At 33.6% G+C, this 25859-nt stretch overlaps 3 protein-coding genes across 3 annotated transcripts; 1 reads left to right on the top strand and 2 right to left on the bottom strand.

The window, feature by feature from the left end:
• Positions 1-376: 376 nt before the first annotated feature.
• On the bottom strand, positions 377-8861 carry LOC138321545 (galactoside alpha-(1,2)-fucosyltransferase 2-like). Its single transcript, XM_069265294.1, has 3 exons — positions 6392-8861; positions 5479-5532; positions 377-4970 (listed from the first exon to the last, which is right to left on the bottom strand). Exons 1-3 carry the CDS (start codon positions 6417-6419, stop codon positions 3928-3930), a joined length of 1125 nt encoding a protein of 374 aa, XP_069121395.1. The 5' UTR covers positions 6420-8861; the 3' UTR covers positions 377-3927.
• LOC138322265 (uncharacterized) lies at positions 512-2122 on the top strand. The gene is made up of 3 exons (XM_069266306.1): positions 512-551; positions 789-1319; positions 1860-2122. Exons 1-3 carry the CDS (start codon positions 512-514, stop codon positions 2120-2122), a joined length of 834 nt encoding a protein of 277 aa, XP_069122407.1.
• A 19-nt stretch (positions 8862-8880) lies between the features above and the next one.
• On the bottom strand, positions 8881-25239 carry LOC138321544 (glutamate receptor ionotropic, delta-1-like). Its single transcript, XM_069265293.1, has 13 exons — positions 24145-25239; positions 19339-19479; positions 18524-18868; positions 17407-17597; positions 16763-16945; positions 15545-15661; positions 14637-14816; positions 13946-14037; positions 13306-13396; positions 11122-11449; positions 10477-10694; positions 9661-9929; positions 8881-9352 (listed from the first exon to the last, which is right to left on the bottom strand). The coding sequence occupies exons 1-13, from the start codon at positions 24221-24223 to the stop codon at positions 9058-9060; spliced, it is 2529 nt and encodes an 842-aa protein (XP_069121394.1). The 5' UTR covers positions 24224-25239; the 3' UTR covers positions 8881-9057.
• Positions 25240-25859: the final 620 nt, after the last annotated feature.

Below are 25859 nucleotides of genomic sequence, written 5' to 3'. Positions count from 1 at the left end.
CAGTTAACAATTTCAAACTTCATTTGATAAAGATACGGAGAATGCCTTCCGTTTGTCATTGCCATTGTCTGGCCTTCTATACTAAACAGATTTGGTATGCAGCATTTATAAATGTTTAGCCATCAGTTAGTTTAATGGTTGTTTTATTCAACATTAAGCTTTCTGATAAGCAGAAAGCGACGTGATTGATACGTTTATTAATTGAAGGGGAGGTTATTAAACAAAATGAAATATAAAATGAATATATGGGTAGCTATCTGAGATGAACACTTGTACTTATTTTTTATTTATGAGATTCGTTATTATCAAATTATAAATGACATTGAATTAGAGTAATAACAATTTAATGCAGGATTTTTATTTGTTTATTGTGGATTTTATTTCAAACTAATCTGAGAAAAGTTATAACTTACACAACGAACGAAACAGTGTAGAACATGATGTAATGTTAGCGGAGAATATAAACCTTAGTATAAACACGTAGGAAGTCCTCTTTCAATGTCTTCTCACTATGGCTTATCTCAAGTACAGTAAAAGTTTATTCAAACAGGGTTTGGTCTATCCCTGGTCTTTGTCTCGACTGCTGTAGGACTATATTTCCACGGAAGAGCTAATCTTGTAGCTATTTCATTTATCAGTTCCGGATTCACATGTGATGCCATTCTGTTCCCGTTTCTATTAAACTTCCTAATTGGAAAGTACGGATGGAAGTGGTGCCTTTTGATAATGTCAGGACTTGTATGCAATATGATTTGCTTCTTTGGTATCTATCTGTGAATCCTCATCAGTTCAGAAAAACGACGACACAACAGATGTCAACGACAACAAGAATACTGATGTGGTATCAATCTACAGCCAACCTTCATATCATGCAACATTAAAATCACTGACAAGGAAACGGGTCTTTATTCTCTTCACAGTCGGTGTGTCTCTCACACTATCAACTTTTGGATCCGCTCTGGTGTATCTAGTGGAATACCTCGAGTCAAAATATGGCGAACAGGATGCATTGTTACTTTATCTCTATATGAATATATCGAACACCTTCGGCAGATTACTACCCGGGTTGTGTGCGCTCATACCTCGAATGAACGTTCTTATGATATCTGCGATCTGCACGGGACTGAGTTCATTCACTGTCGCCTGTATTCCTGTAGCATCTTCTTACTACCAACACGTGGGTCTGGTGTGTATCTTCGGAATGACTATTGGATGTAACGACACTTGCATGTCCATGACAACTAGGAAACTTTTAGGATCAGGCATGTATGCCATTGGACTCGGAATCCTTATGACCGTGGCTGGATTGAGCTGTATAGGTGCTGGAGCCGTTTTCGGAAAGCAAAACGGAAATAATTGTTTAGCATAGCTTTATTCAAAATATATTTTGTAAAAATGTGATATTTCTGTTTATTATATTCTGTATAAACTCTATTTCGTAATATGAAATATGTGTAGATTTAGAAACGATAGGAATCTCCAATAAACGCATACTCTTCATTGACACCCGGGCCTTAATTCATCGTAGACTTTTTTTTATTCTTTATGAATCAATATGTCGGCTTCGTTACACCAAAACGACGCGAGTAAAGTACGATTTACCGTCGATTAATACCACCTTCCGGTAATTGCTATTTATGACGTGATTTTTGTCATCGGAAGGTAAGAAAATCGAAGGTAAATAGTACTTTACACACGTCGTTTTGGTATCTCGAAATATCCGTATTCCGGGTCGTTTTTTTACCATGATGTTCACATATCTAATTTCCTTGTGTTCAGGAAAGTCCTCGATCGTGTCTTTTAATCTGCTGCATTGTGTCTGTAGCATGTTGTCCCTAGATATTGTTTTCCTGTTTTAGGATGGATAGCTGATGAAACAGGTTCATATGACGCGTCATGTTATGCTGTAGCGGTCCTCCATGGCGTGGCCCTTTGTCTCTTTTCCTTGGCGACAGTTTTACAAAAGTGCAAAAAGAAGGAATCTTACAACATTCAACAAGTCGATGACAGTACACATGACACGCCTAAACCCAATCTCTCCGAGGGTTCATTGAGGTCCCCACATTCAAATCAGGGGACCATAATGAACTGTGAGAAAGATTGGTCTGAACGACCAGTGTGATACAATTTTGTTTCTCATTTTACTTCTTTTATCGATACGCGTCAATAATCGGTGTAACATTTATGTTTCAATAATGGGAATTGTTTTCTAAAACTGGTAACATTTGCAAAGCGTCTACGCAACACAAAACCATGACGTAACAGTATGATGGGATGCACCATCGCGCTTTTCTACATATTATGATAAACCATTGGAGATGAATTCGTTTTTTCTCTTGCAGCCTTGGAGTCTCTCGTAAAAAAAAACCTTACCCAATCCTAATATTGGCTATACAAATAAATATGGCGCTTTATGAATACATCCCCAAGTCAAAGGACATTTTGATTACTGTAAACCAATTTTTTCGTGTAAACAATTTTGGCGTCTTTTCATTAAATTTGCGTATACATAGACTTGCGATCAAGGATTCTTACTGACTATCGTATATACATATGTTTAGTAGAATTGAATTCTTATTTACAAAATAATTGATAGGGCTAATTTGTGGGCATTATTTTCAATAAGCATACAATGTAGTCATGCCCATTTTATGTGTTTTAGTATCTCATAAATCGATTCGGCTGGATATTTTGTAATTGTAATATAGGCATGAAATGTTGCAACACGTGTAAAAAGTACGTTACACTTGAATGAAATACTTTATTGATTGATTTATTTATTGATGTGTTAGTATACGGATTATTTACGAAACGTTTCAATTTGTGATCGAGCTCTCTCGCGAACTGCCGCGAAAAGTTTATCTCGCGGAAAAAACAACTTTTACAGTTTACATTATTAATTAACTAATGAAAGTATCCACACATATAATGTTATTTTTAATAGGCAGAGAAAGTGTCATCTTGATTGAGTGACCTCGAAATCTTGTTATTTGTGGGGTGTTTTTTTAAATTTTAAAATTGGATAGCATGATTCAGCGATCGAGAACACATTTCAACAAATGTTTAACTCTTTGCATACCAGTATAGGGCTAATTTAGGCATTGCCTGTTGCCCATATCTTATTGCATTGATTGACAACTCACAATAAAATATTCAGAACTCTATTTCTGCTGTTAGGTATAGTATAGCAACTCACAATAAAATATTCAGAACTCTATTTCTGCTGTTAGGTATAGTATAGCAACTCACAATGAAATAATTCAGAAATATATTTCTGATGTTAGGTATAGTATAGAATCTCACAATGAAATATTCAGAAATCTATTTCTGATGTTAAGTATAGAATTGATTACCCGCTAACAAATGTATGTACATCTGAACATTTTGTCTAATCAGATGTTGGTTTTCCCACATATATCATACATGCTTTGTGATATTCGATGTTTTCAATATATCATCCACCTGAAAAAGCTTTTATTTTACAAAACTTGAGAATTGATTGGGGTTTCATAAACTCAGTTGTAAGAGATACTATACGTTAAATAAGAATTTAGTCCATTTTCGATGATTAAGACCCTGTTTGAACTAGTGAAATTTTGTATGACTATATATTAGATGTACTTGAACATAACTTAGGTGATATAAAGTCTGTACGCATCCGTTCTAAACTTTGATATTATTGTTGACTCGTAGATTGTTGTGTTGTTTCTAAAATTTGGCATAATATGCAAACATTAATACATTTCAGTTTAGTATACAAACAATCACTAGTTTAAACAGGGTCTATAATCATAATGAACAAAGAATTTGACTTTATCCAGTAACTGACTCATAGGAGGTTTAGTATTAGTTAATTATTATTTTATAACGTTCTGAAATATTTCGTAATATCAAAGTACGGGACGTTGATAGAAAGATAGATTTATCTCAGTAATTAATTTTGTGAGAAGGTTTTATCCCGATCCAATTCGGCAGGATGTAATCATCTCTATTATATTTCACATGATGCGGAGGTATCCAGTCAAAATGGACTACAGTCCCTTTGTTCAAAAACCCCGCCCACCATCCGTAGGTTCCCGTGGAAATGATCACGTGATTGCAAAGTGATAAGATGGCCATATCGACATATCTATCGTTAAAGCCGCTAAACACTGAAACACCGGTACCGTTTATCACATTCTCTTCACTCCACAGTCTAGCTTCCTCGTCAAGGTTCGTCGCGACAATAAAAAGAACCCGTTGGTACCTTTCCAAGAAATATTTTTTGGCGCTTTCAACATATTCCGAGTCCGCCAGAGGGCGCTTCTCTCTGACGTAATCTCCACGGCGGATATGAATTCCTACTTTTGTCACAGATAACGGATTTGATGACGGATATATTCTATAACAAAGCTTACGTATAGTTCGTAAAGCTCTGTTTTGAATGTTGAGCTTCCATTTAAACTGTCGTCGTAAATCTTCAAAAGAATTTGAAAAGTATTTCCATGTTTGAAGGTAACCGAATAATGCAATATTACCATTCCGAGGAACTTTAAATTTTTGATAATACCTTGCTTTTTCCTGAATAAATCTCATTTTGAATCCTCTGCATCTCGTTGATCGATCAATAGGCGACCTTGGTATGTTTCTGAATGGCAAATAAATAGCATCTCTGTCATCCATAGCCAGAGTCAGATTAAAATCGTACGCTACACCATAGTTACTGGCGTAGAGGAACATCATATTGCCTAATCGGTACCCCAGAGAGGACGGACACACGTACCTTTGTCTGTCCATTCGTACCGCTGATCCTTCTCTTACTGGCACACATGACGTGGATCTATTCACTTTGTTAGATGCTTTCAAATTAGTTAGTAGTCTATATTGTCTGTATTTTTCCGATTCAGATGTATATATTATCCCAACAGTTACACCTAATGCGAGAAACAGCAGGGCCTTGACCGGTCCTCTATTGCAGAACTCAACCAGACCTGAAATAATAGAAATGTGAATGGTAATGTAGTACATTATAATGTACTTAAATGAATGACCGCAAAGCCATCAATATTCGTGGGGATGACTTTTTGCGATTTCATCGAACATTGATATGGACTAAAACTTTCATTCATGAGTTATTTACAAATCACAATTATAACTATCGAAAGAACGCGAAATTTGAATTCATGCAAATTAATTTATCGTTTTAAGTCAGAACTCGCACAAATAATGCTGAACCGTATTAGAAAAGATAGTTATGAAATCGATCGCTGTGTGTGCCTTACAAAACCAAATATTGTGAATTACCATTTTATGTCTATTTACAGTGATTGTGTATGAAAAGATAATGTAAACAACAACAATGACGTGTATTGGGTGATGTATAATACACATACATGTACATATATAAATATTCTTTTATTTCGTCTAATTCATTAGTTGTGTCAAATATAAATTCAGAATCTATATATTGAATAGATCTGGATAAGATTCATTACTCACCGGAACTTCCAGTGTCGTATTCCTTTACTATCACCTTCTTTCGATTCTTGTTGTCTTGAGAAAGAAAATGGATATTTCATATTAAGATTCACCGTAATAACAATCAATTGGTACATTTAGTTATTTACACACACTCCCTCAATCGATGGGTCGCAACGAACGCTGGGAGAGATTTAGAAATGTATGGAATTTTGATCGATTGCTGTTTCGAACGACGTCATGATATGATCCTATTGTTGTTCGTTTGCAACAACTTTTCTAAAAGTGGATAATGGGTTTGATGTCTGCCATGTTATGACGAGGTACTTGTAGTAAGGTGGTTATGCTTAACCAGGATATTAGGTTTCCTACACAGAGAAACGCATCTTTTTAGGTCAACAGTCGTTTAAAGATTTAAAGGAATGATATAATGTATTGAAGACCACAACCACAATCCATTGAAATATGATAAGTATTATCTGCTATTTATTTTTATGTAGCATATGATATATAAATTTTGCAAGTTGTTAAAATCATGATGCTTGCCGAATGGCTAGCAGCTTTAAATTCTTACCATCCGACCGTTGATGTATCCTGAGTCACTTCCAAAGAGGATGAATATCATTTTTCCTATTATGTTTCCACTACATCATCAATTAATCTACTTATTAAGTCACACTAACGTCTTTAAAAATCTGTATTTACTTTATTGCAGCAATAGGCTTAACATTTGCAAACAAATGATAATTCAGAAATGCTAAAGTATCTTACAACATACTTATCTGAGAAGGAGGTACACAGCTGATGATCTGAAACTGAACTTCATAGATTCACTTTTACATTTTTTTACATTGATTGAGTAGATTAAAGAAATTAAATAACAAAATAAATCAGCAAAAGATGCACATATTCAGATAAAAAATTAAGATCCTACCTTTCTGTGTTGTTATCTTCGATTTCATTCCGACGTGTTTACATTTAACAGACAGTATTTGCTAATGTAACTCATTGTCTCGAAAACATCTCAGATCTACTGAACGCTGTCTTGCCTCCGCCATTGGAAACTACAACAATTTTTACGCTAGGTTTCTAGACCATTAGTTTTGATACACGTGAGCATTGATATCTCGGTTTAGTAATTACCTTTGTTAATCCAGCTAAACATAGGACAATACGGTCACACAGATTAATGAGTGCAGATATTGTATGAGATAGCCCTACATGGTTTTGGCCATTGGCAGTAGTTATTGTTATAGTATTTTGGTGCATGACCGGTTTTTTTCACAAACTCAGGTATGCATATTAAATGCTGATGTTAATATTCAATAACATTTTCTTGATATCTTTTTCTGAATATTTTTTTTGAAGTAGCGATTTATGTAACTACATACTATGGCCCATTTCCATATACTTCTCATTCCCAATCGTAAGCACACTTACATACAAAATTTCCAAAAATGAACAAAACAAAAATAGAAAACAAAATACAAGATGAAATCTAGCAGAAGTGATGCGTGCAATCTAAATAAACATTGAAAAAGTGTTTATACTTATTATTTGATATTCAGTTATTTTAAAAACATTACCGACTTTAAAAGCTGTCGCACATTAAAGATATACATGTAAATTATATGTGCCGTAATTTTAACACTGACGGGAAATCATGTACCTGGTACCGAACTTAAGTTAATTACTGATCATCAAAGATATCACCAATACAGGTGTAAAGTTACTGGACTTCAAAGAGCAGTATGATCTTATCCGCGTGGTGACCTTCAAGGACGATTCATATCTATCAGTAATCTATTTTATTACAATTGTCTAGTAGGTTCCTTTAAAAATTATGCTCATGGTATTAAAAATACATATTAACCTCATTTAAGGTCAGCGATTTTATAAGTCGTAAAACGAATCAATCAGACAGTCCTAATTAAGGACAATTAAAGTTCATTTTACGAAACTAAAATCATGATGGCAAGGGACTACCACATGTAATGGACCACATTTTATTCGAAATAAAAATGTCTCGTAGATAATATTATGATTTGTGTCCGTTGTCACTAGCAATAACGTCCTTTTTATCGTGATTTAAAATTTCACTTGATACTAATATCGACAACTCCTCCAGTGTAATATTATCCTTAATTTGAAAGCTGAGGGGCAAGATTCTTTTTCAAGTTGTTAAAATCATGATGTTTGCCGAATGCCTAGCAGCTTTGAATTTTTACCACCCGAAGGTTGATGTATCCTGATTCACTTCCAAAGAGGATAAATATTATTTTTCCTATACTGTTTATCACATTATGAATCTATTAATGATAGTTAAAAAATCGTATATAGTGTTGCGATCTAAATATAACTGTTTATCGCATTATGACTAAAATACTTACTGGCTTGTTATGTAAAGGTGATTAGATGTGAATTAATATCCCCACTGTAGTTGTGACGTCATTGTAGTATTTCCATAGTCCTATCGAATGAATAAACATTAATAATGTTGTCGATAAAACTTATTTTGGTTACGCAGAATACATCGATGGTTATCTCCCAAAAACTGGTGGTGAACTCTTGAAGTAATAGAAAGAAGAATACATCTCTAAAAATTATATTTGTAAAAGTATATATGTGCGGAGTAAGACAACAAAAAGTCTTATTGAGAGCACCAACCAATATCTTTTGATATAATTCCGTAAATAATATACAATTATAATATTTTGATAAGGTCGATTCATGTTTTCATTGACAAAAAAATATCGACTGAGGACATAGTCTGAGGTTGATAATTTTTCTTTGGTCAATAAAAACATGTATCGATCGAAATAAAAATGCTACCAAGAAAAATTTTAACAACTAATAATATCATAATGTTTTCTCCCTAAACCTTCAAAAACTTCCCGTCCTGGAGCAATTAGGAAAATTTCAGTTGTATTGACACGTTGCTCAGTAGTCTTTAATAATGTAAATGTCTGTCCTTTGGACGGCGTTGTGCTTACGTAATTTTCCGACAAAATACAATAATTACCACTTCATCCCATGTTTCTGATATAAGTTTGAATCCCACACATAAAGCAGATATGAAAATCAAGTCCTATTAAGCACTCCATTTTTCCCAGCCACCAAACCATTGCGCGTCGCTGTCACTTATATGAAGTAAAAACCACACCAGACGAAAATAACCTGATTTCTTCTATGTGCATGGACTTATCCCGATGACGTAAGGCAAGCTGGATTTAGATGATAAAATACAAATAACAGGCTTTACCACCCAATTTGACCTGTTGATAGGACTTTCATCAATTTTTCGGACTGAAGAAGGCCCTATAGTGGCTGAATATATATTCCATAGAAATGATTTTGATTTTACTTTGAATTTATTTATTTTGGCCTTTTATTTCGGATTATTAATATACAATTTTATGGGGAAAGGTCGGACAAAGCATTGCAAGTTATCCAATTAAGATTAAGTTGCCACGTGTTAAGTCGAATTGCTTGCTTTTTCGAAATAAAGATAACTAATGTTGATGAGGAATTTTGCTTTAAGAAAGATATTTACCTCATGAACCATGTTATGAATTGTTTGAGAAACACTATTTACATTTTTTACAAACTTGGTCGGTCAGGATCCAAATTTTTAATATTTACGACATTGAAATCTAATTTGTTTTTCTCGTCTCGACCTTTGACCTTGATCTTGTACCAATAAGCGAACTTTTCCAAGCCAAACACCAGCGCGGCTAAACCAACGCCAATCCCGATGAGGTAAAAGGCACTCTGAACATCCATAAGGGTTATAGTTTTAGCGACAGTAACCATCTCACTGGCACAAAAACTGCGTTGGGGCCATCGACGTGTTTTCCATATATGCAACAATCCACTTTCGTGCACGTACAGTAATCTGAATACAGAAAACAAAGACCATATCAATAACATGTTAAGTATTTTGATATATTTCTACCAACAACAATTTAATAAGTAAGATTTATTTTGTATCTTTGATTTAATCATTCAAAACTATTCAAATATATAGTATTAAGAAGTCGATGAACTAGTCTTGATATTTGATATTAAATATTTATTTAAAGCACTGGTTTTGAAAGGTATTATTTCGGAGGTATCGCACATACATTGTCTTTCGTAAATGGTTGATTAGCTAGCTACGTAAAGTGGAAAAAATATAAATATATATAAAAAAAATGAACTTACTCATCTGAAAATAATTTTGTGTAAGGCGAAAAATTGGGAAATCCAAAAGCATATTGTAATGGTAGAAATTCGTCGTCCGCCATTAAGAGAGAACATTCTTCTGCCATTTTTATTTCCATTTGCGTTTTGTCTCCGATGTAAGCGTAGTTGTCTCCCGCTAACACCTTCTCGAAATGCACACTTGATTTTGGACTCAGTGTACTAGGGTCGCTGGCGTTGAATCTCAGCATCCCTTCCCACACTTTCATGAAGGTCGAAACACGTGTCTCCTGTAACCAATGCACTAGGGGTTGGGTTATCGATGAAGCACCAAAAGGAAAGGTACAAAAAATAAACCGGCTTTTAAAAACGACTGTCAAATTATTGTATTCTTCTTATTTACTATTTTCTACTTAACCGGATAGATTTTACTGTGTTTTGGTTGGCATTAACAGAAACTTGAGATGATGTTTTGTTGCCTAAGAAAAGGCAAATCTTTTTTCAGTTATGCAAATGGGATAGTATCAACAAATTTTATCAAAGTGAGAAAAAGTAATTATACATCTAACATGATGAGACGAATAGCGTATAAGGCATGTTTAAATACTTCAATATCGCTCATCTGTTTATAAATGATATGTTAAATACTGTTTATTCGTTCTGCAAACTTAAACTTATTCAAATTAAGGACAAGGTAAACTCAACATATATTTAAAGAAAAAATCTTTGTCTAAATCAAGTCAAGATCAAGCTCAAATCATGGCGTTAGGAATGCCAAATAAGTAGCTATTTCAATAATAATTTAGATGGAAAGACTCGAATTGAATCTGTTCTTACGTTAAACGCGTCGATCCATGAACTGCCACCTATGGTCCCCCAACGGTAGTTGTCATTCTGTATCATCCCTGCTACGGTAGAAAATGGCGGCTTATCCTTGGTAACAGTAAGGAAGGCAATCAGGTTACCGCTGTATGTAGCCATCATGATAATACAAAACAACCACCAGGAACTCAAAAGGGTACGTCCTGTTTGGGATTGTGGCAGATGTTCTCCTCCTGCAAAAGGACAAAATTGTATTACGGTAAATGATATATGAACGGAAAGGGTTCATTTGATCTTGGATGTCACAGTGACGAAAGTTGACAGATGTTTAACAAGTAAATGTATTGCTAAATTGTGCTTAAGATGTAAATGACTTGATACATGTATGATGGTTTTATTGATGATGAAATGGTGATGTAAGTCGTCAGGGATGAAGATAAATGCCCCATCGATGATGAAATAAGTATGACGTTCCAAACTTTTATCAAATAAACCTTAAAATAAGTTTGATCTTTAGTGTAATTTCTGTTATTTTGCATGTCGAATATCAGTACAAGCGTTATTTGACTAAGTCATATATAGATTTATTTTATTAGAGTTCAGACTTTAAAAAATTGAAAAGTATTTCAATGATCAGTGAAAATGAATCATGCTCCTTACCCTGTGTGAGGAGAGCCCCGTACATGTACCAGAAGGCGTCCTGGTACGTATGCAGACCACTCATCCCTTCTCTTTCCTCATCCCTAACGTAGTACGGACTGAATCGCTCAAAAAGGAACAACAGCAGTGACATTACGGGCAGGGATAACAAAACACAGAGGAGAAGCTGTTCACTGAACGGGTCTATCAGGGTTCGCCACTTCTTCTCATACGGGTCTGGCTTCTTCATCAGGATGGTCGTATAGTCAATGTAATAAGAATATGTGAAGTCCATCACCTTCTCCCGGTTAGCTTGTGCTGATAATGGTGCCGCTACTAAGTCCACTTCCTGTCAGCATCAAATTTTTTAATTGGTGGGTTTTAAAGTTTTCCGTCGTGACTGGACGAAAATTTGGACATGCTATTTCTATTATCTATTGAAAACCATCAGAGTTCGAAATTAAGTTGTGAAAATCAGATAAACATGTGTAGTAAAAGTCTTGTTTTGACGGAAATGCTAATATATTCAAACCCTTCATAATCTTATACATTGTATGTCAGACAAATCAATGATATATCAACAAAGACATTATAGTCATATTTGTAACATCATCATAGGGAAAGCAATTACCTTTTTGTAGATTTTGATAAGACTATGGGCATTACTTATACATTATAGAAGCTATTTGATACGTACTAAGCTATATTGGAACATTTGTTGGCTTTATTCAATAAGCATTATTTAGTACCTTCTAATTGCTGCCATTAATTTAGTACTTTAGCCTTACAGAAAACGGGCTTTTTTCGAATTGACTAGCAATTCAACACGTCAATATTTCAAACCAAGCAATGTCCTCGGAAACCTGGAATTATCTTACTTCAGATATATTTTTATATACTGGAATAGTTATTCATACGACTATGTCAATAGCTTCTCCAATTAATACTATATACCAAACAAAGGTTATATAACACAACATTAATGTATTCTAAACGAGGTCAAATAAAAGCAAAATGTACTATTTGTTAACTTTACCTGTAAACATTAAATTATATTATTCAGATATCACGTGTGCCGTTGCTTGTTTGATGACATTGTCAAAACGAATAGTTAAGCTATAGTCACTTGAAAAGGTAACGCACTGATGATTATATGACAATACATTTTCTATTAAAATAAAAATCTGGATGCTCAGGATTATTCCTTTTTTTAGAAACAGACCATACAATGACTAAAATTTGGGTTTCCAAAACATTTTTTAAAGATGTTCTGCTGCCAGTGAAGGTGTTTCAGCTAATATATACAATGTACATTGAAGTGTCATCAGCAAGTAATTTAAAAAAAAAATATTATATAATTTACGAAATGATTTATGTAAATTAAAAACGTCCTATGATAGAACCCTGAGGAATACCATTTTTTTATTTAAACTCTTCAATATCAGCATTTTGTTTCCTTTCTATCATATATTTCAATAACAACATTTTGTTTTCTGTTATATAAATAGCCTATGAACAAATTTGTAACTCTATCAGCCAAACCAATATTGATAAGTTTAGGTATGACGCTTTTATTCCCTATACACGATCTTTACTCATATACTTCTTCCTCGGGGCGAATTGGAAAATTGGAATCATTTGTTGATTGTCAATGCTTAGGCAAATGGATATAGTCAAACTACAAAGTTCTTCCAATAATTCGAATCTAGCGTGAATTCTACATCCATTATGTATCTGTGCTGTTTCCCAAGACACTTATTTGCTGCAGGGAATTGAGATTTATAGATAAAGAGATGATATATCGACCAAAAGCCTTTTATACTGAATTAACTGGATTATATCAGTCATCATTTTGATATATCAGAGTTACTTATCATTACTGACGGCGTGAAGCATACGGAGGTACCTCTGATAGGGCAAAACGAGATCAAACAACATATTTTAAAGAGTTTTTAAACATTGTGTGTCGTTTGGAGGTAAAAGTCGAAGAAAATTAACCAAACTTAGCGTAAACTGTTAACCATGGTTTGCGTGGATTATATCAGAATTCTCAAAAATAAATTGTTGTGAAAACGTTTCAAATACAAGTATTATTATTAATAAAGCTTTTAAATCATAAGCTATAAATGCAACTTTAGATCGTTGTTAAAAGTTTTAATACATGAATACGTGAAAATGAATATACTAACTAAAGTTACTACAAACCCATCTTTCTAATTGGCCGACCAAGCCGGTCCAAGTTCCGTTGGAGTTGAGTACGCCCCATTGGCCATCTTCAGGGTTTGTCACGTCATACCTAAACCAATTAAAAAGTCACCTCAACAATGGATTATATTAAGTAATTCATCGATACACTATAGGGATTACTATCACTGTCATAATATACATACCAACATGCCATGTCATAGCGAACCTGAAGGCATTTCAAGAGGAACAACCTTATCAATCAAAGGTCTGCAGTGGCATCTTTTGAAAATACAGAGAGCGACGCTCAACTTCAAAGGAATACTATGTATCTTTATTAGATTTATCAATTTAGTTGTCATACGCATAATCTTCAGTGTTGCTATGACATATACCAGGGGTTGATATAACGGCAGTGATAACATCCCCTGGAATATCTAGAATGTATCAGATACATCAGTTGAAGTAGTAATAATGGAAAACCTTGGTCCTAGATGTTTCATAATTAAGGAATCAAGACTAGTGTGCAGTAAGCGGTTATCGGAACTCGGATCTATAGCTTTGTACAATTAAACAATATAACCTTTTTCTTGGTTATCGTTATTTTTTTATTAGATCGTTACGTGACAATAGAGATAAACAATCGAAGTTGTTTCCTTACGTGAAGTTCAGGCTGGCAGCCATATGGTCAAGGAGGTCAAAACAAAGACCAGTGTATGTGTTGTTTGGTAAGGCCATAACAAAAGGTGCCCACTGAAAGTACAATTTATTTATCAATAAAAGCGTAAACGAATTATATCGTAGCATTATGAAGATAATGAAAATGCGATTTATTTAATTATCTATTATTTTACAGTTTTGTACAATATTTCTTTAAAGTATCTGAAGTGATCATAACGTCGTGATGATGAAAATGGTGTCAGCCTTCAAAAATATAACAAAGGTCCTCACACAGGAAGGGAGGGGGCAGGGGGATTTTCACTCACCACACCACTTCACATAGCCCACATTCATCACTTATTACATAGGCAATAACATCACGTTCACTCAGTTTATAATACAGTCTACTTCCAATAAGTGATACAAGTGTGTTCAATCAAGATTACTTGAATCCATCAAATTTGACTTGAATCCATCAAATTTGACTTAATGTCTATTAAAATAGGGTAAATAAAGTTCATAAATGTGTTTACACTATATGAATTATAGTTGATTTGAGGCCCTACCCAGGGGAAAATCTAATACCCCAGTAAGATGAAATTTACAATTTGTGTAGAGGACATTAAGACCTTTCATAAAGATTATTTGGACATCGGACAATTAATAAGCAAAAAGTGTTAGTGGATACTAACCTCCAATGTAGTGACATGGAATCTGCGACCATTGAAGCCTAATGCCATATTTGGAAATATCTCGGCAAAGAAGGCCGTTTGTCCACCGATAGATACATAGCCAACACTACTCCAACTACGGCCCTCTGACGTAAACATGAGAGTTTGAACAGACGACCAATGGCAACGCTGTAGCTGCTGCTGTAAAAACAAACAGATCGTGGGGCGATTAGTTTTGCCCAATATGGCGTCTGTTCGTCAGACATTCTGTCATAATTTCTCTTGTGAGCAGCTGTTGACCATTACGAATTTTATATGACTGTCGCGTCATAAATTCTGAAAAAAATATAACCTTATCAGCAAATAAAATACAGTGAAGCTTATCTAAACAGTAAAACTAGGACTATAAATACTAAATACTATAAATTAGGAAGGGAACTACCATACAATTACGTTGGAATACACTTGGATCTGGATACGACATGAACCGGTTTGGACAAATTCTATTGGAACGTACATGCAATAATAGATACCCTCATTCTTCAAAAAATCTCTGATCAGCATAACTTAAGGTATTATGTGTCATCGCACTTCGGTAGTTTTCATTGTAATTGTTGAAGGCGCATCAAATTATTTGGCGTAATTAGTTTAAAACAAACAGAAATGGTTTCAGTATTTTTCAAATATGAATTCAAATTATTGTGATTTTATGTTTATCAGTTGAAATATCGTGTAGTTTATTTTTAGGAAAAGAAACGTCATTAACAGCGATGTTTACTTTATGCAAAATGCGATTTTTTTAGCAGAATGCACCTTGATCATTTACTTCTTGGGAATTCAACATGACGGAGACTAATTTTCCAATGAATCAAGTTTGGTTGCAGAAACAGCAAATTATAATTCAAAACAAAACACAATTAACAGATTACCTCTTGCAGATGTTCAATAAAAATTTGAATGAAGTCCGTTTGATTTATTGTCATCATTGTAGAGTTAGACCCAAGTGTGTACACCGTTTTCCTCAGGAGTTGGAGTACGTCTATCCTCTGTAAAATATAAATCAATTAATAAGATAAATCGCATGCACGAATCATTATTTACTTAATACAAAATCATCTTTTTGCAATAACTTTCTAAAAGGGTTTTTTTGTCATTTTTATTGTCATTTTTCATTTATTTATCAATTCGGTTTTTTTTATCAAAAGAATCAGATACCATGAGGTAAATGATATAAATTCTATGAAAGATAACAGCCCATATTCATTACCAAAAAAGTTTGCGTCGATAATTTTGTTTATATTAGAGACCAAACATTTGTTACGCATTACTAAATGTACATGTAACAGTAAGATCAATGAGTTTGCGTGACATTCAATGAGCCGTTCACTGTAACACACTTTATGTTAGATGTTATCGATTTTTCAATTAAGGTGTGACAAAAATGACACTTCACATAAATACCATTATTTTAATCATATTATAGGAAACACTATTGTGTGAAAATTTCCATAGCTTTGTTAAAGTGTATTTAGGCAGTTAAATATCTATAGTCACATTTGTATATTATAGCCAAGTTATTTGTAGACGGCTAATTGTGTTGAAATTGAACATTTGAGAAAAAGTTGTCATATTTAGCAAGTGGTTGTTATATAGATGCGATCGATAAGTTCTGAGTATTACATATTATCGTATTAAGCATAAGTAATATTGAATTACCAAATTTTGTTGGAAATAAATGAAGCTCCAACAAATATTGTTCGTTAATACTTCAGCTTAATATGTGAATTTGATAGGATATTTTGCACTTTAATACCTTTGACGTGCACAGAGCTTTTCGATGTACTCTTTATGTAAATATTGTGATGTAACTATCCCATCTTGTTTCATTTCGACTCATTAAAACAATTTCAAACACACAAAAAAACGTTTTTTGAAATTTAATATAACGCGCATATTACGTTCATGCTCATATTTCATTCAAACTACTTTTCACTACTCTTTAACAATTTTTTAACAATTTTTGTTCTTTTTAAAAATGGAACGAATATTAAATATTCGATATGGGTGTTATTTCCTTCGACTTTTGGATATATTGGTCAATAATAAACACTGCACAAAATAAAACATTGCACAAATAAATTACATACCCCATCACTGATAACCCTATCCGTTATAAAGTTTGGGAGAGTAACTACGGCTACGTTGTCAATATCCTCCGTCAGATTCCGTATTCCTTCCAAATTATCGTCGTCATCTAATCGAAAGACGAGCCACAGGGAACGCAGACTCATTGAAGAGCGTCTGTTGTTCTCATGGACATACTGTCCAGCCTATATATAAAGTGATAGTCCATACATGTATTCGAAAATTTGGTCATTTCAACGCCTGAATGTTTGTTTTAATTGCAATTGTTTTTGGAGAGTGTGACAATTGTTAATGTTCAAATCATACTGTTATCTAAAACAACACACATGCTTCTCTAACAGTCCACTCCATGAAATCATTTTAATAACACAAAATGAAGAAAAAATCATGTTGTTCGGTTTTCAAAGCTGTTTCAATATATCACTTAATAAGACGTAAACAGAAACCTGTTATTCACTATGAAGCGATCATTCTAATATTGAAGATATCATCGAAAACCAATGGTTCTAGAATTAATTTTTATTTTCTTATGAACTTCGATTTTCAAACTGTGTGTGTGTGTGTGTTGTGTGTGTGTGTGTGTGTGTGTGTGTGTGTGTGTGTGTGTGTGTGTGTGTGTGTGTGTGTGTGTGTTTTTTTAACTTACCATTGTTAAAATGTCGTCCGCAAGAGTTTTATAGGATATGATGGTTATATTGACGTTTGTGTCTTTGTTCTTGGCGTCAATATTTTGAAGCAAATTAAAAAACTGGTTTTTAGTCATCCCGTCAATTTCGTGGGACCATATAAACACCCCACTGTCCGATAGTGTTCGCATCATCTGGTCCAAGTAAAACACTGCAGAAAGATTTAAACGTACATATTTTAGCGTAAATGCGGAAAAAATAATTATATTATAATGTATTAGCGCGAATACAAATTAGCGCAATTCAGTGTTTAATACCGTAAATACATTTAAACTTACCCATTATAAAAAGATAATAATATATTGAAGCATCCAACTATTGAACAAAATGTATAAAACAAGAGGTCATTTAGAAAGTATATCAAATAACCTACCATGCAAACGTTGGTAAAATAACGTTTCCTGAGAATAATTTTTATATTTTAAAATGTACTTTGCGATGACAAAGAATATTTGGTTGAGTTTTATATCGTTCAAAATATAAATCAACCGTTCGTAATATACTATGTTATACTGTATATATCCATATACAGAGTACAAACTAGTATTAGAATGATCTATATTTCAATCAGATCGACTAATTGTCAAGGGCAAAGTAAAGGTTGATTTTTTTTTTCATTTTAAGTTAATCATTGTTTTCAGTTCAAATCATGTTCTTTATTCTCATTATACATTAAAAAATTTCCACAGCCGGCAGAACATAACCAATTTTTAACATTTTAGCAATAATTGATGTTTAATTGTTTATATATATATATATATATACCAGGTATATGTATAATTAACACAAATTATGCATTTAAAACAATTAGTTATACTTGTGTGGTCTGCATAAGTATCTCATCAAATATTGTACCGTTATTTTTGACAAGAATCTCAGATTTTTCATTGATAGTAGTAGTGTAAAGCAAGTACTGGTAACTTTTATTACTGAAGAAAAATACTAATTCGTCTCTTCCTGTCTTTTTTAGATACATAATACCATTCGTCGACGGTCTTGCACCATTAAAACCCAGTTGTAAAATTCATCTTGAATTGTCATTATACAAATCAGAAATCGTATCCGCTTTAGTCTTACCTAGTGATTTTTCGTAGAGAATGATGATCGCTTTCCACTGAAGTTGATGCACGACGGCGAGAAAATTTGAGCCCAGAAGAGTCAGTTTGTAATCGTTTTTGATAGGAGCAAGTAACTCTTTATTCACGTTGGAAGGCAATGGACATTGCAGTGTCTGCTCGGTATCAACGTTATATGATGTCGTGGTCTGAGAGACCCTTGTTTTGACAACATCTTTTGAGGGTTTGACATCACCAAGGTTAAGCACTGGAACACTACCCGGAAACTGTTGGGATAAAACATCTATCTCACCCTGACTCTCCGTAAGTAAGATCAGATCCACTTTCTCGTATCCAAAGTCCTTTACTGCAGATATAAATACAGTATACATTATTACTATAGCACAAAATTGTCAGTTTCCAGCTTTTTAATATAGGTTAATGTTTTGTTCTCTGGTTATGGTTTCCATCAATTTCATAAACATAGCACGTTCATTCCTATCTCGGTTCTTAATTTGACGTACACAAATCCACCAACATATTATTATAACACTGCCATTAAGATCATTGTTGATACTCCAGATGTTACTATCACTGTCGTAGTATCCACCCCTGGAACATGTTATACTGACCAATCCCAGGTAACTAGAGATTTTCTTTGAAGATATTCAGAGAGCAACGTTCAAAATCATACAGTGTACCGTTATCCGAATCTTTTGAGTTAAGCTTAATCTAGTCTATCTACTGACCTGATCGCCAGTGATAGTAACCACTGGAATATCGAGGATATGCAGCAAATCAAAGTGGACTAAAGATAATTTAGGGCAGTCTACTGACCTGATCGAAGGATGGTATAACTTTCCCCGTTATCAATACATGTCCAGTGAAGCTGTATGTCCAGCTGATCATTCCAGGATGTTGTGGAGGTCAAGGTCTGATTGGATGTATCACTTCCGGTACAATCTTGTGTAATCACACCTATGAAGAGGGAGATTTTTAGCCATATTATATTGTGTTTTCTCTTTGTGTGAATTTGTAACCAGGATTCAATTGAAAAGCGTCAAATCAACATAATCAGTGTAAATATACTCAATCAACAGACTTAGTAATGACTGATCTGTTACCTTTTTATATTATTAATTTTGCAAAATAAACAAAGGAATATATAAGTAATCAAACTTTCTAGCAAATGAACACAACACCTTGACAATATCACTCAATAATGACGTATTTTAAATGCTACATTTTTTTACCTTTAGTTTAATTTTAATGTTTTCTGAAATAAAGAGACCAGGATGCATCATATATACCTTTGTTGTACAGTTAAAACAACGACTGGATTATATCTTGTCGTGCTGCACTTTTGAGCAGTTGTTTCGAGTGTAGTTACATTTATCCTGTATATAAAGTATAGACGATGATCAATATGAAGCAGTTTATCAACATACGCTATCAAGTCATCTTCTGATTTGATAGCAGGTTTCCAAAAGATAATGTTTAATGTGTAGTCTTACAAATACTTCCCATCCACACGATGACGAGGTTGAGAATAATTGGTCACTGATCAGTAAGGATGTACTAAGCGCCATGTAACCAAATTGACACAGTTTTTTTCCTTATCTATCGCGTCTATTTGTCTAATTCGCGATTTTCTTTGTTGATCTACATTTTTGTTCTGCGCGTATATCCATAAATAGCACCTTTGGCCACATGTGAGGAATGCACATTTTTTAACCAGGCTGTAAGTACCCAGATTGACAATCCAGGTAAAACAGTAGACATTGAATTGATATCTGAATATTTTCAATCCTGTTTTGAACTTCATTGCAAAAGTCAACAATTCATATCATTTAATATTTTTCTGCACATTAATTTTTTTTTTAATTTCTGTTCTAGACATAGTTTGTACCATTTTTCATTTTTTTATTTTGAGCTACTGTAGATAAAATCGAGTCGTCACACGGGTTGATATTTACGGAAACACTTGATTTCGGGTATTTTCATATGTGTATGGCTCCTAAAAAACTTTACCATTAAATATGTCATGGTGATCACGAAATACATTTACCAGGTGAATTACAAGGATGACATTTTAAACAAACACTGACAATTCCGGTGGGTAACATGACTTTACTGTTAATTAAAAATATCAGCCTTATACAATTTTGCAACATACCTATACTTATAGTATCTCACTCAGGCGTGTCCTTGACACTTAATTACATTATCTAGTGGTTCTGTTTCACCAGTAACGTTATTGTAAGGTGTTGTCACAAGGGATAGGCACATTTCCTTTTTAATATTTATTTTACGACAGTCTAACAGTAATTATATGTACCTACAAACTAAGTACAATGTAGTTCAACGATAATGTTACAGATTGCCGCGGCATTCCATATAAAGGGGTTTTTATAAGAATATATTTTTTTACAATAGGTATTTCATAGCCAATTGTTTTCTGCATTGAAGCTAGACATATGATGCTTGCTTTAAGACGACAATGAAAACGTAAAAACATTCATATTGAGATATTATGTTCTTTCTAATGGTTTGCATATGACTCCTATTATCAAATGTTCCTTATAAACGGTTTGCAGTTGTCACCAGTGTATCATTTTTTTTTCATATGGTTTCAGATGCCCCTGTATATCAAATGTTTTCTTTCAGATGGTTTGCAGATGACCCCGGTATATTAAAGGTTTTCTTTTAAAAAATGGTTCGCAGTTGTCTCCTGTATATCAAATGTTTTCTTTCAAATGGTTTACAGACGACCCCTGTATACCAAACGTTTTCTTTCAAATGGTGTCCAGATGACCCCTGTAAATCAAATGGTGTTTTTTTCAAATGGTTTGCAGATATCCCTTGTATATCAACATATTTTCTTGCAAATGGTTTGCAGATGCCCCTGTGTATCAAATGTTTTCTTTCAAATGGTTTGCAGATGTCCCTTGTATATCAACATATTTTCTTTCAAATGGTTTGCAGATGACCCCTGTATATCAAATGTTTTGTTTTAAATGGTTTGCAGATGACCCTTTTATATCAAATGGGTTTATTTTCCAAACGGTTTGCAGACGACCCCTGTGTATCAAATGTTTTCTTTCAAATGGTGTCCAGATGGCCCCTGTATATCAAATGGTTTTTTTTCCACAAATGGTTTGCAGATGATACCTGTATATCAAATGTTTTCTTTCAAATGGTTTGCAGATGTCCCCTTTATATCAAATGTTTTCTTTCAAATGGTCGCAGATGGCCCCTGTATATCAAATGTTTTTTTCAAACGGTTTGCAGATGACCCCTGTGTATCAAATGTTTTCTTTCAAATGGTTTGCAGATGTCCCCTTTATACCGAATGTTTTCTTTAAAATGGTTTGTAGATAATCCCTGTATATGAAATGTTTTGCTACAAATGGTCTGTAGTCTGTATATCAAACGTTTTCTTTCAAATAGTTTGCAGATGGCCCCTGTGTGTCTGTGAATATACAGAGGTCATTTTCATCACAATACGAATGTCTTCAAATTGCATTGTCAGCTTTAACACATTCAGAACCAAACTAGGTAACCTGAAGTTAGATATCCTACCTCTATTGGATGTGATCTGTAAATGTGTCCTATTCATACCACATTTGTACTTTTTTCACCATAATCATCGTTGCAGTCGATAATAATAGGTTACCAGTGTAATCAGCAGATACTGGTTTCTAGCCTTTGATGGTTCATTAATTATGTATATAGCTCGAATGATTGTCTTATTGGACTTCCTTTTAATTTTACGATATTTATTATTTAACACGTGTGTGAAGGTATTTGTTAGGTGCGTCGACTAGCAATGATATCTATCACAGGTCTCAGATCAATAAAAAAACTATTCCCATGATAATACTGGGAATAGTTAACATGTTTTTCTTCTGATTCTGAACGTTCCAATATACGAAAACAGGAACTAATCATTGATCACAAGTATAGGTTGTTCCTGAATAAAACATTAATAGAACAGTTGATTACGTACGTACTCTGTTACGACGGTAGATGCAATAAGTATGTAGTATTATTCGTCGTGTTCAGAAGAAAGTATTAACTGACCTCGTTAATATTATTTGTTTCGTATAGTAATACCCAGGGCTGCATATTGAAGTTTATTCACTTCATTTTGATAGTGTATGCCAATATTATCGTTTTCAAAAAGAGAATAATAGGGGAAATATAGAACTGGATTGATTATGTTCTTTTGAGGGTAAGATTACTTAGGATGGATGTCTCACTTATGTTTGATATGCACGATACATGTGTAATTAAAGCAAAAAGTAATTTTGAAACTTTCATTTTAACCATCTTTAAGGACATTATATCACATAAATGTATACAGACGATGGTAGAAACAGAAAATAACTAAATCAAGGTATTTGCACGTATGATTTTCATTTTCGAACAAAAATAGGTTGAGAATAATCATCACCTTCCTAAGCGTTTATCCATTTCTTCCATTACTTTATAACAACCATGCTTATTTTGTATGTTTAATAATGGGTTTCATATATATATCTTTGAATTGATACAGCAAAAGGTCAGAATACATATATATATAATGTGATAATTAAAGCTAAATATTAATATTGAAACATCTAAATAATCTTAATATGAGATAATATTAACATTTTCTTAGATCCGTCAGTAATAGAAAGTTAGTCCTCTTCTTATGCATAATACAGTATAATAAGAAAAAATTAAGTTAATAATTGTCTCGCTCGTAGACATGTCCAGAGCCGTGAATGGTCATTAAATCCTGATTGCTTGCCATGCCCTTGGTTTATTTGTGCAATATACTATCGTAATAGATGTTTGCTACAGAACGACCTATTACGACGAATTATTTTTGCGATCTAGACTCTATTTTTCCTTTTCACTTGTGTAAGAAAAAAAAATCAGCGAAGATCTTTTTCGCGATTTCCACTCGCCTGCAAAATACGCGAAAATGTGTTGATTTCCAACAAGTCTTTACACCGCATTTTCCTTCCCTGTTATGTGTTAATGTAATTTTAGGTTTCAGCAGTTCCTTATTAGCAATTGTGTAGGTCAGATGTGTTCTCCTTAGCAGGACAAATTGAACATTAAGAATATTGATGATAAAGTTGCTGTTGAAGGTATTGAGGCGGGTAGGGTGGGGCAAAATTTCAACTTATAGATATTGTATAATTGACACTGCGTGAATATTTCTCCCAAGGACTAAGTACTGTAAACCAATTTTCTTTCGTGTATGATATAATTTCGCGAATTTCGCGATCCAAATAGTTTCTCGCAAGATTTTTTTCATGATCTTACACATCATTGATACCGATAGGAATTTATAGTCATATAATTTAAAATACGCAAATGTTTATCTTCGCGAAAAATATGTAACCGCGAAAGAGAGTTTATTACAACTATCATACAATAAGGTTCTTTCCATAGGAACATACATGTTGATAGAACGTTTAATAGCAACGTTTTTAACAGTTTCCACATTATAAAAATAACACTTACCTATATTCGCAGTTGCATTATCTTTGTCGCAGGGAAATGCATTTACATAATTGTGTTGTTTATTATAGTGGATGATTGAATACAATTACTACTTACCAAGTGTAAAGCTACTCAATTACTTACCTATATCTAAGACTGTCGATCCATCTGATGACGAGAAAACACTTATCCACAACACAACCACAGTTACAACAGCGTCCATGTTTACTGTTGAAATCACGCAGGCGAATCACCAACGCAGTCTTAGCTTATATAGGTAATACTTCAAATATTTGTAGTATACATCCAGCACATCAATAAAAATGAATTAATTATTCATTTAAACATATCGGATGTCAATACTTGATGAGATGTGACTTCCAGGGAAGGTAGAATATCTGTCGGTAAGAATAACCAAACGGCCTCATCGTCATTACAACACAGTAATATATAATGATTTATTAAAAATTAATTTTAATAGCATTTCAATCACACGCACTTCAATTTTGAAGTACATTTGTATCTAGATAGACAATGTATTTGGTATTGTTAATGCTGAATACTTTCCACTCGTTTTTGTTCGTACGATTCAATAACAAATATTTGATATTTAACGGTTTGGGTGTCGTCCTTCAATTATATTGTGTGATTTTCTTTTTGTCTGTACGACTCCGGTACAAAACGTGATATTTAATACTCGAGTAAACAACCATCGTTTCTTCAATTTAATTCTATAGCCATGTCAAAACAACAAAACGCTTCATTGCTGTAAATCCCAATATCCTTTCATCTGTCATTCAGTATAATTCTCTAATCTTGGATAATGTATTGTATCCAACACGCTTGGTCTTCTTCATCTAGTTACGGGTCTTATTCTAACACTCCAATTTTCATGTAAAACTTCCATGGGTAATCTAATAGTCATTTAGAAATATCACATTGTCACTGTTTCTCCTTATCTGTGATGGAATGGAACATAGCACGTTCATTTACGCGATGCAAACGACGGTCGCTGAGTTTCATCACGCAACATTTGTTTTAACTCGTTAGAACGTACTGGATATTTTTTACATAGACGTATATACTATCGATTTTTAAATAGAAGATTTTACAAACAAAAATGTCTCTCTCCACACAAATAGTACCTCATTTCCTTTTTCATCTGATTAAGTCACCAGTAAAAAGTTATTTCATGTTAGCAAAATGATCCTTCCAATTGATACGAAACGATCCTCTCCATTGATACGAAACCAATTGATCGGATCTAGATTGAGAGCGAGGTATCGACCTATTGCGTTTACCCGGAGGCTGAACCATTACATACGTATTCCCGTGAAGCAACAACAACTCTCCGACTAGTTCATTTAATAGCTGACTGTTTATTTCATCAACAAATTACAGTTTAACCTTCATTGATTCCTCGGTAATTAAACTCGACCACAGGGGAGACAGGTTTATTAAGCTGTGCCCTTTCATCGTGTTTAGTTACAGTTTGTCATCAAACTTTTACTGAACAACTATAAAATGATTCTCATGGGTATGTCATACTTAATTACAAGTACATTAATAATCTTGTGATATTTGAAGCTGTTTTATGTTACATATAAACGTACATCACGTGATAGCTTAAGTAAATTCACCATAGTAACCATTATATGTCAATATCCATCCATATCAGGTATGTTATACCCATGTTGCGCTTACCTTGTTATAATTACCTACGGTAAATATCTAATTAATAATATTCCCTTTTGATATTGGTATTGGTCATTATTGATTGTTGTCTAAACAAACCAGTTATAATTATGTAAACAGCTTGTTACGTATGCTAATGCGAAAACAGGTATTTGTATATCAAA

The sequence above is a fragment of the Argopecten irradians genome, chromosome 4, assembly GCF_041381155.1.
Source record: "Argopecten irradians isolate NY chromosome 4, Ai_NY, whole genome shotgun sequence".
In the NCBI taxonomy this organism is placed as follows: Eukaryota; Metazoa; Mollusca; class Bivalvia; order Pectinida; family Pectinidae; genus Argopecten; species Argopecten irradians.
The sequence above is the reverse complement of the archived record's forward strand: the minus strand, read 5'-3'. Positions and strand labels throughout refer to the sequence as shown.

Excerpts from the sequence above, each read along its gene's own strand:
- LOC138321544 (XM_069265293.1), bottom strand. The coding sequence starts at position 24,223 with ATGGACGCTGTTGTAACTGTGGTTGTGTTGTGGATAAGTGTTTTCTCG. Across the intron at positions 18,869-19,338 it reads TTATACCATCCTTCGATCAG|TAAAGGACTTTGGATACGAG; the intron begins GTCAGTAGACTG and ends TTATATCTGCAG. Across the intron at positions 13,397-13,945 it reads GCTGCCAGCCTGAACTTCAC|GTATGACGTGACAAACCCTG; the intron begins GTAAGGAAACAA and ends TAATTGGTTTAG.
- LOC138321545 (XM_069265294.1), bottom strand. The coding sequence starts at position 6,419 with ATGAAATCGAAGATAACAACACAGAAAG. Across the intron at positions 5,533-6,391 it reads GAAGATAACAACACAGAAAG|ACAACAAGAATCGAAAGAAG; the intron begins GTAGGATCTTAA and ends TTCTTTCTCAAG. Across the intron at positions 4,971-5,478 it reads ATACGACACTGGAAGTTCCG|GTCTGGTTGAGTTCTGCAAT; the intron begins GTGAGTAATGAA and ends CTATTATTTCAG.
- LOC138322265 (XM_069266306.1), top strand. The coding sequence starts at position 512 with ATGGCTTATCTCAAGTACAGTAAAAGTTTATTCAAACAGG. Across the intron at positions 552-788 it reads TAAAAGTTTATTCAAACAGG|TTCAGAAAAACGACGACACA; the intron begins GTTTGGTCTATC and ends AATCCTCATCAG. Across the intron at positions 1,320-1,859 it reads GGCTGGATTGAGCTGTATAG|GATGGATAGCTGATGAAACA; the intron begins GTGCTGGAGCCG and ends TTCCTGTTTTAG.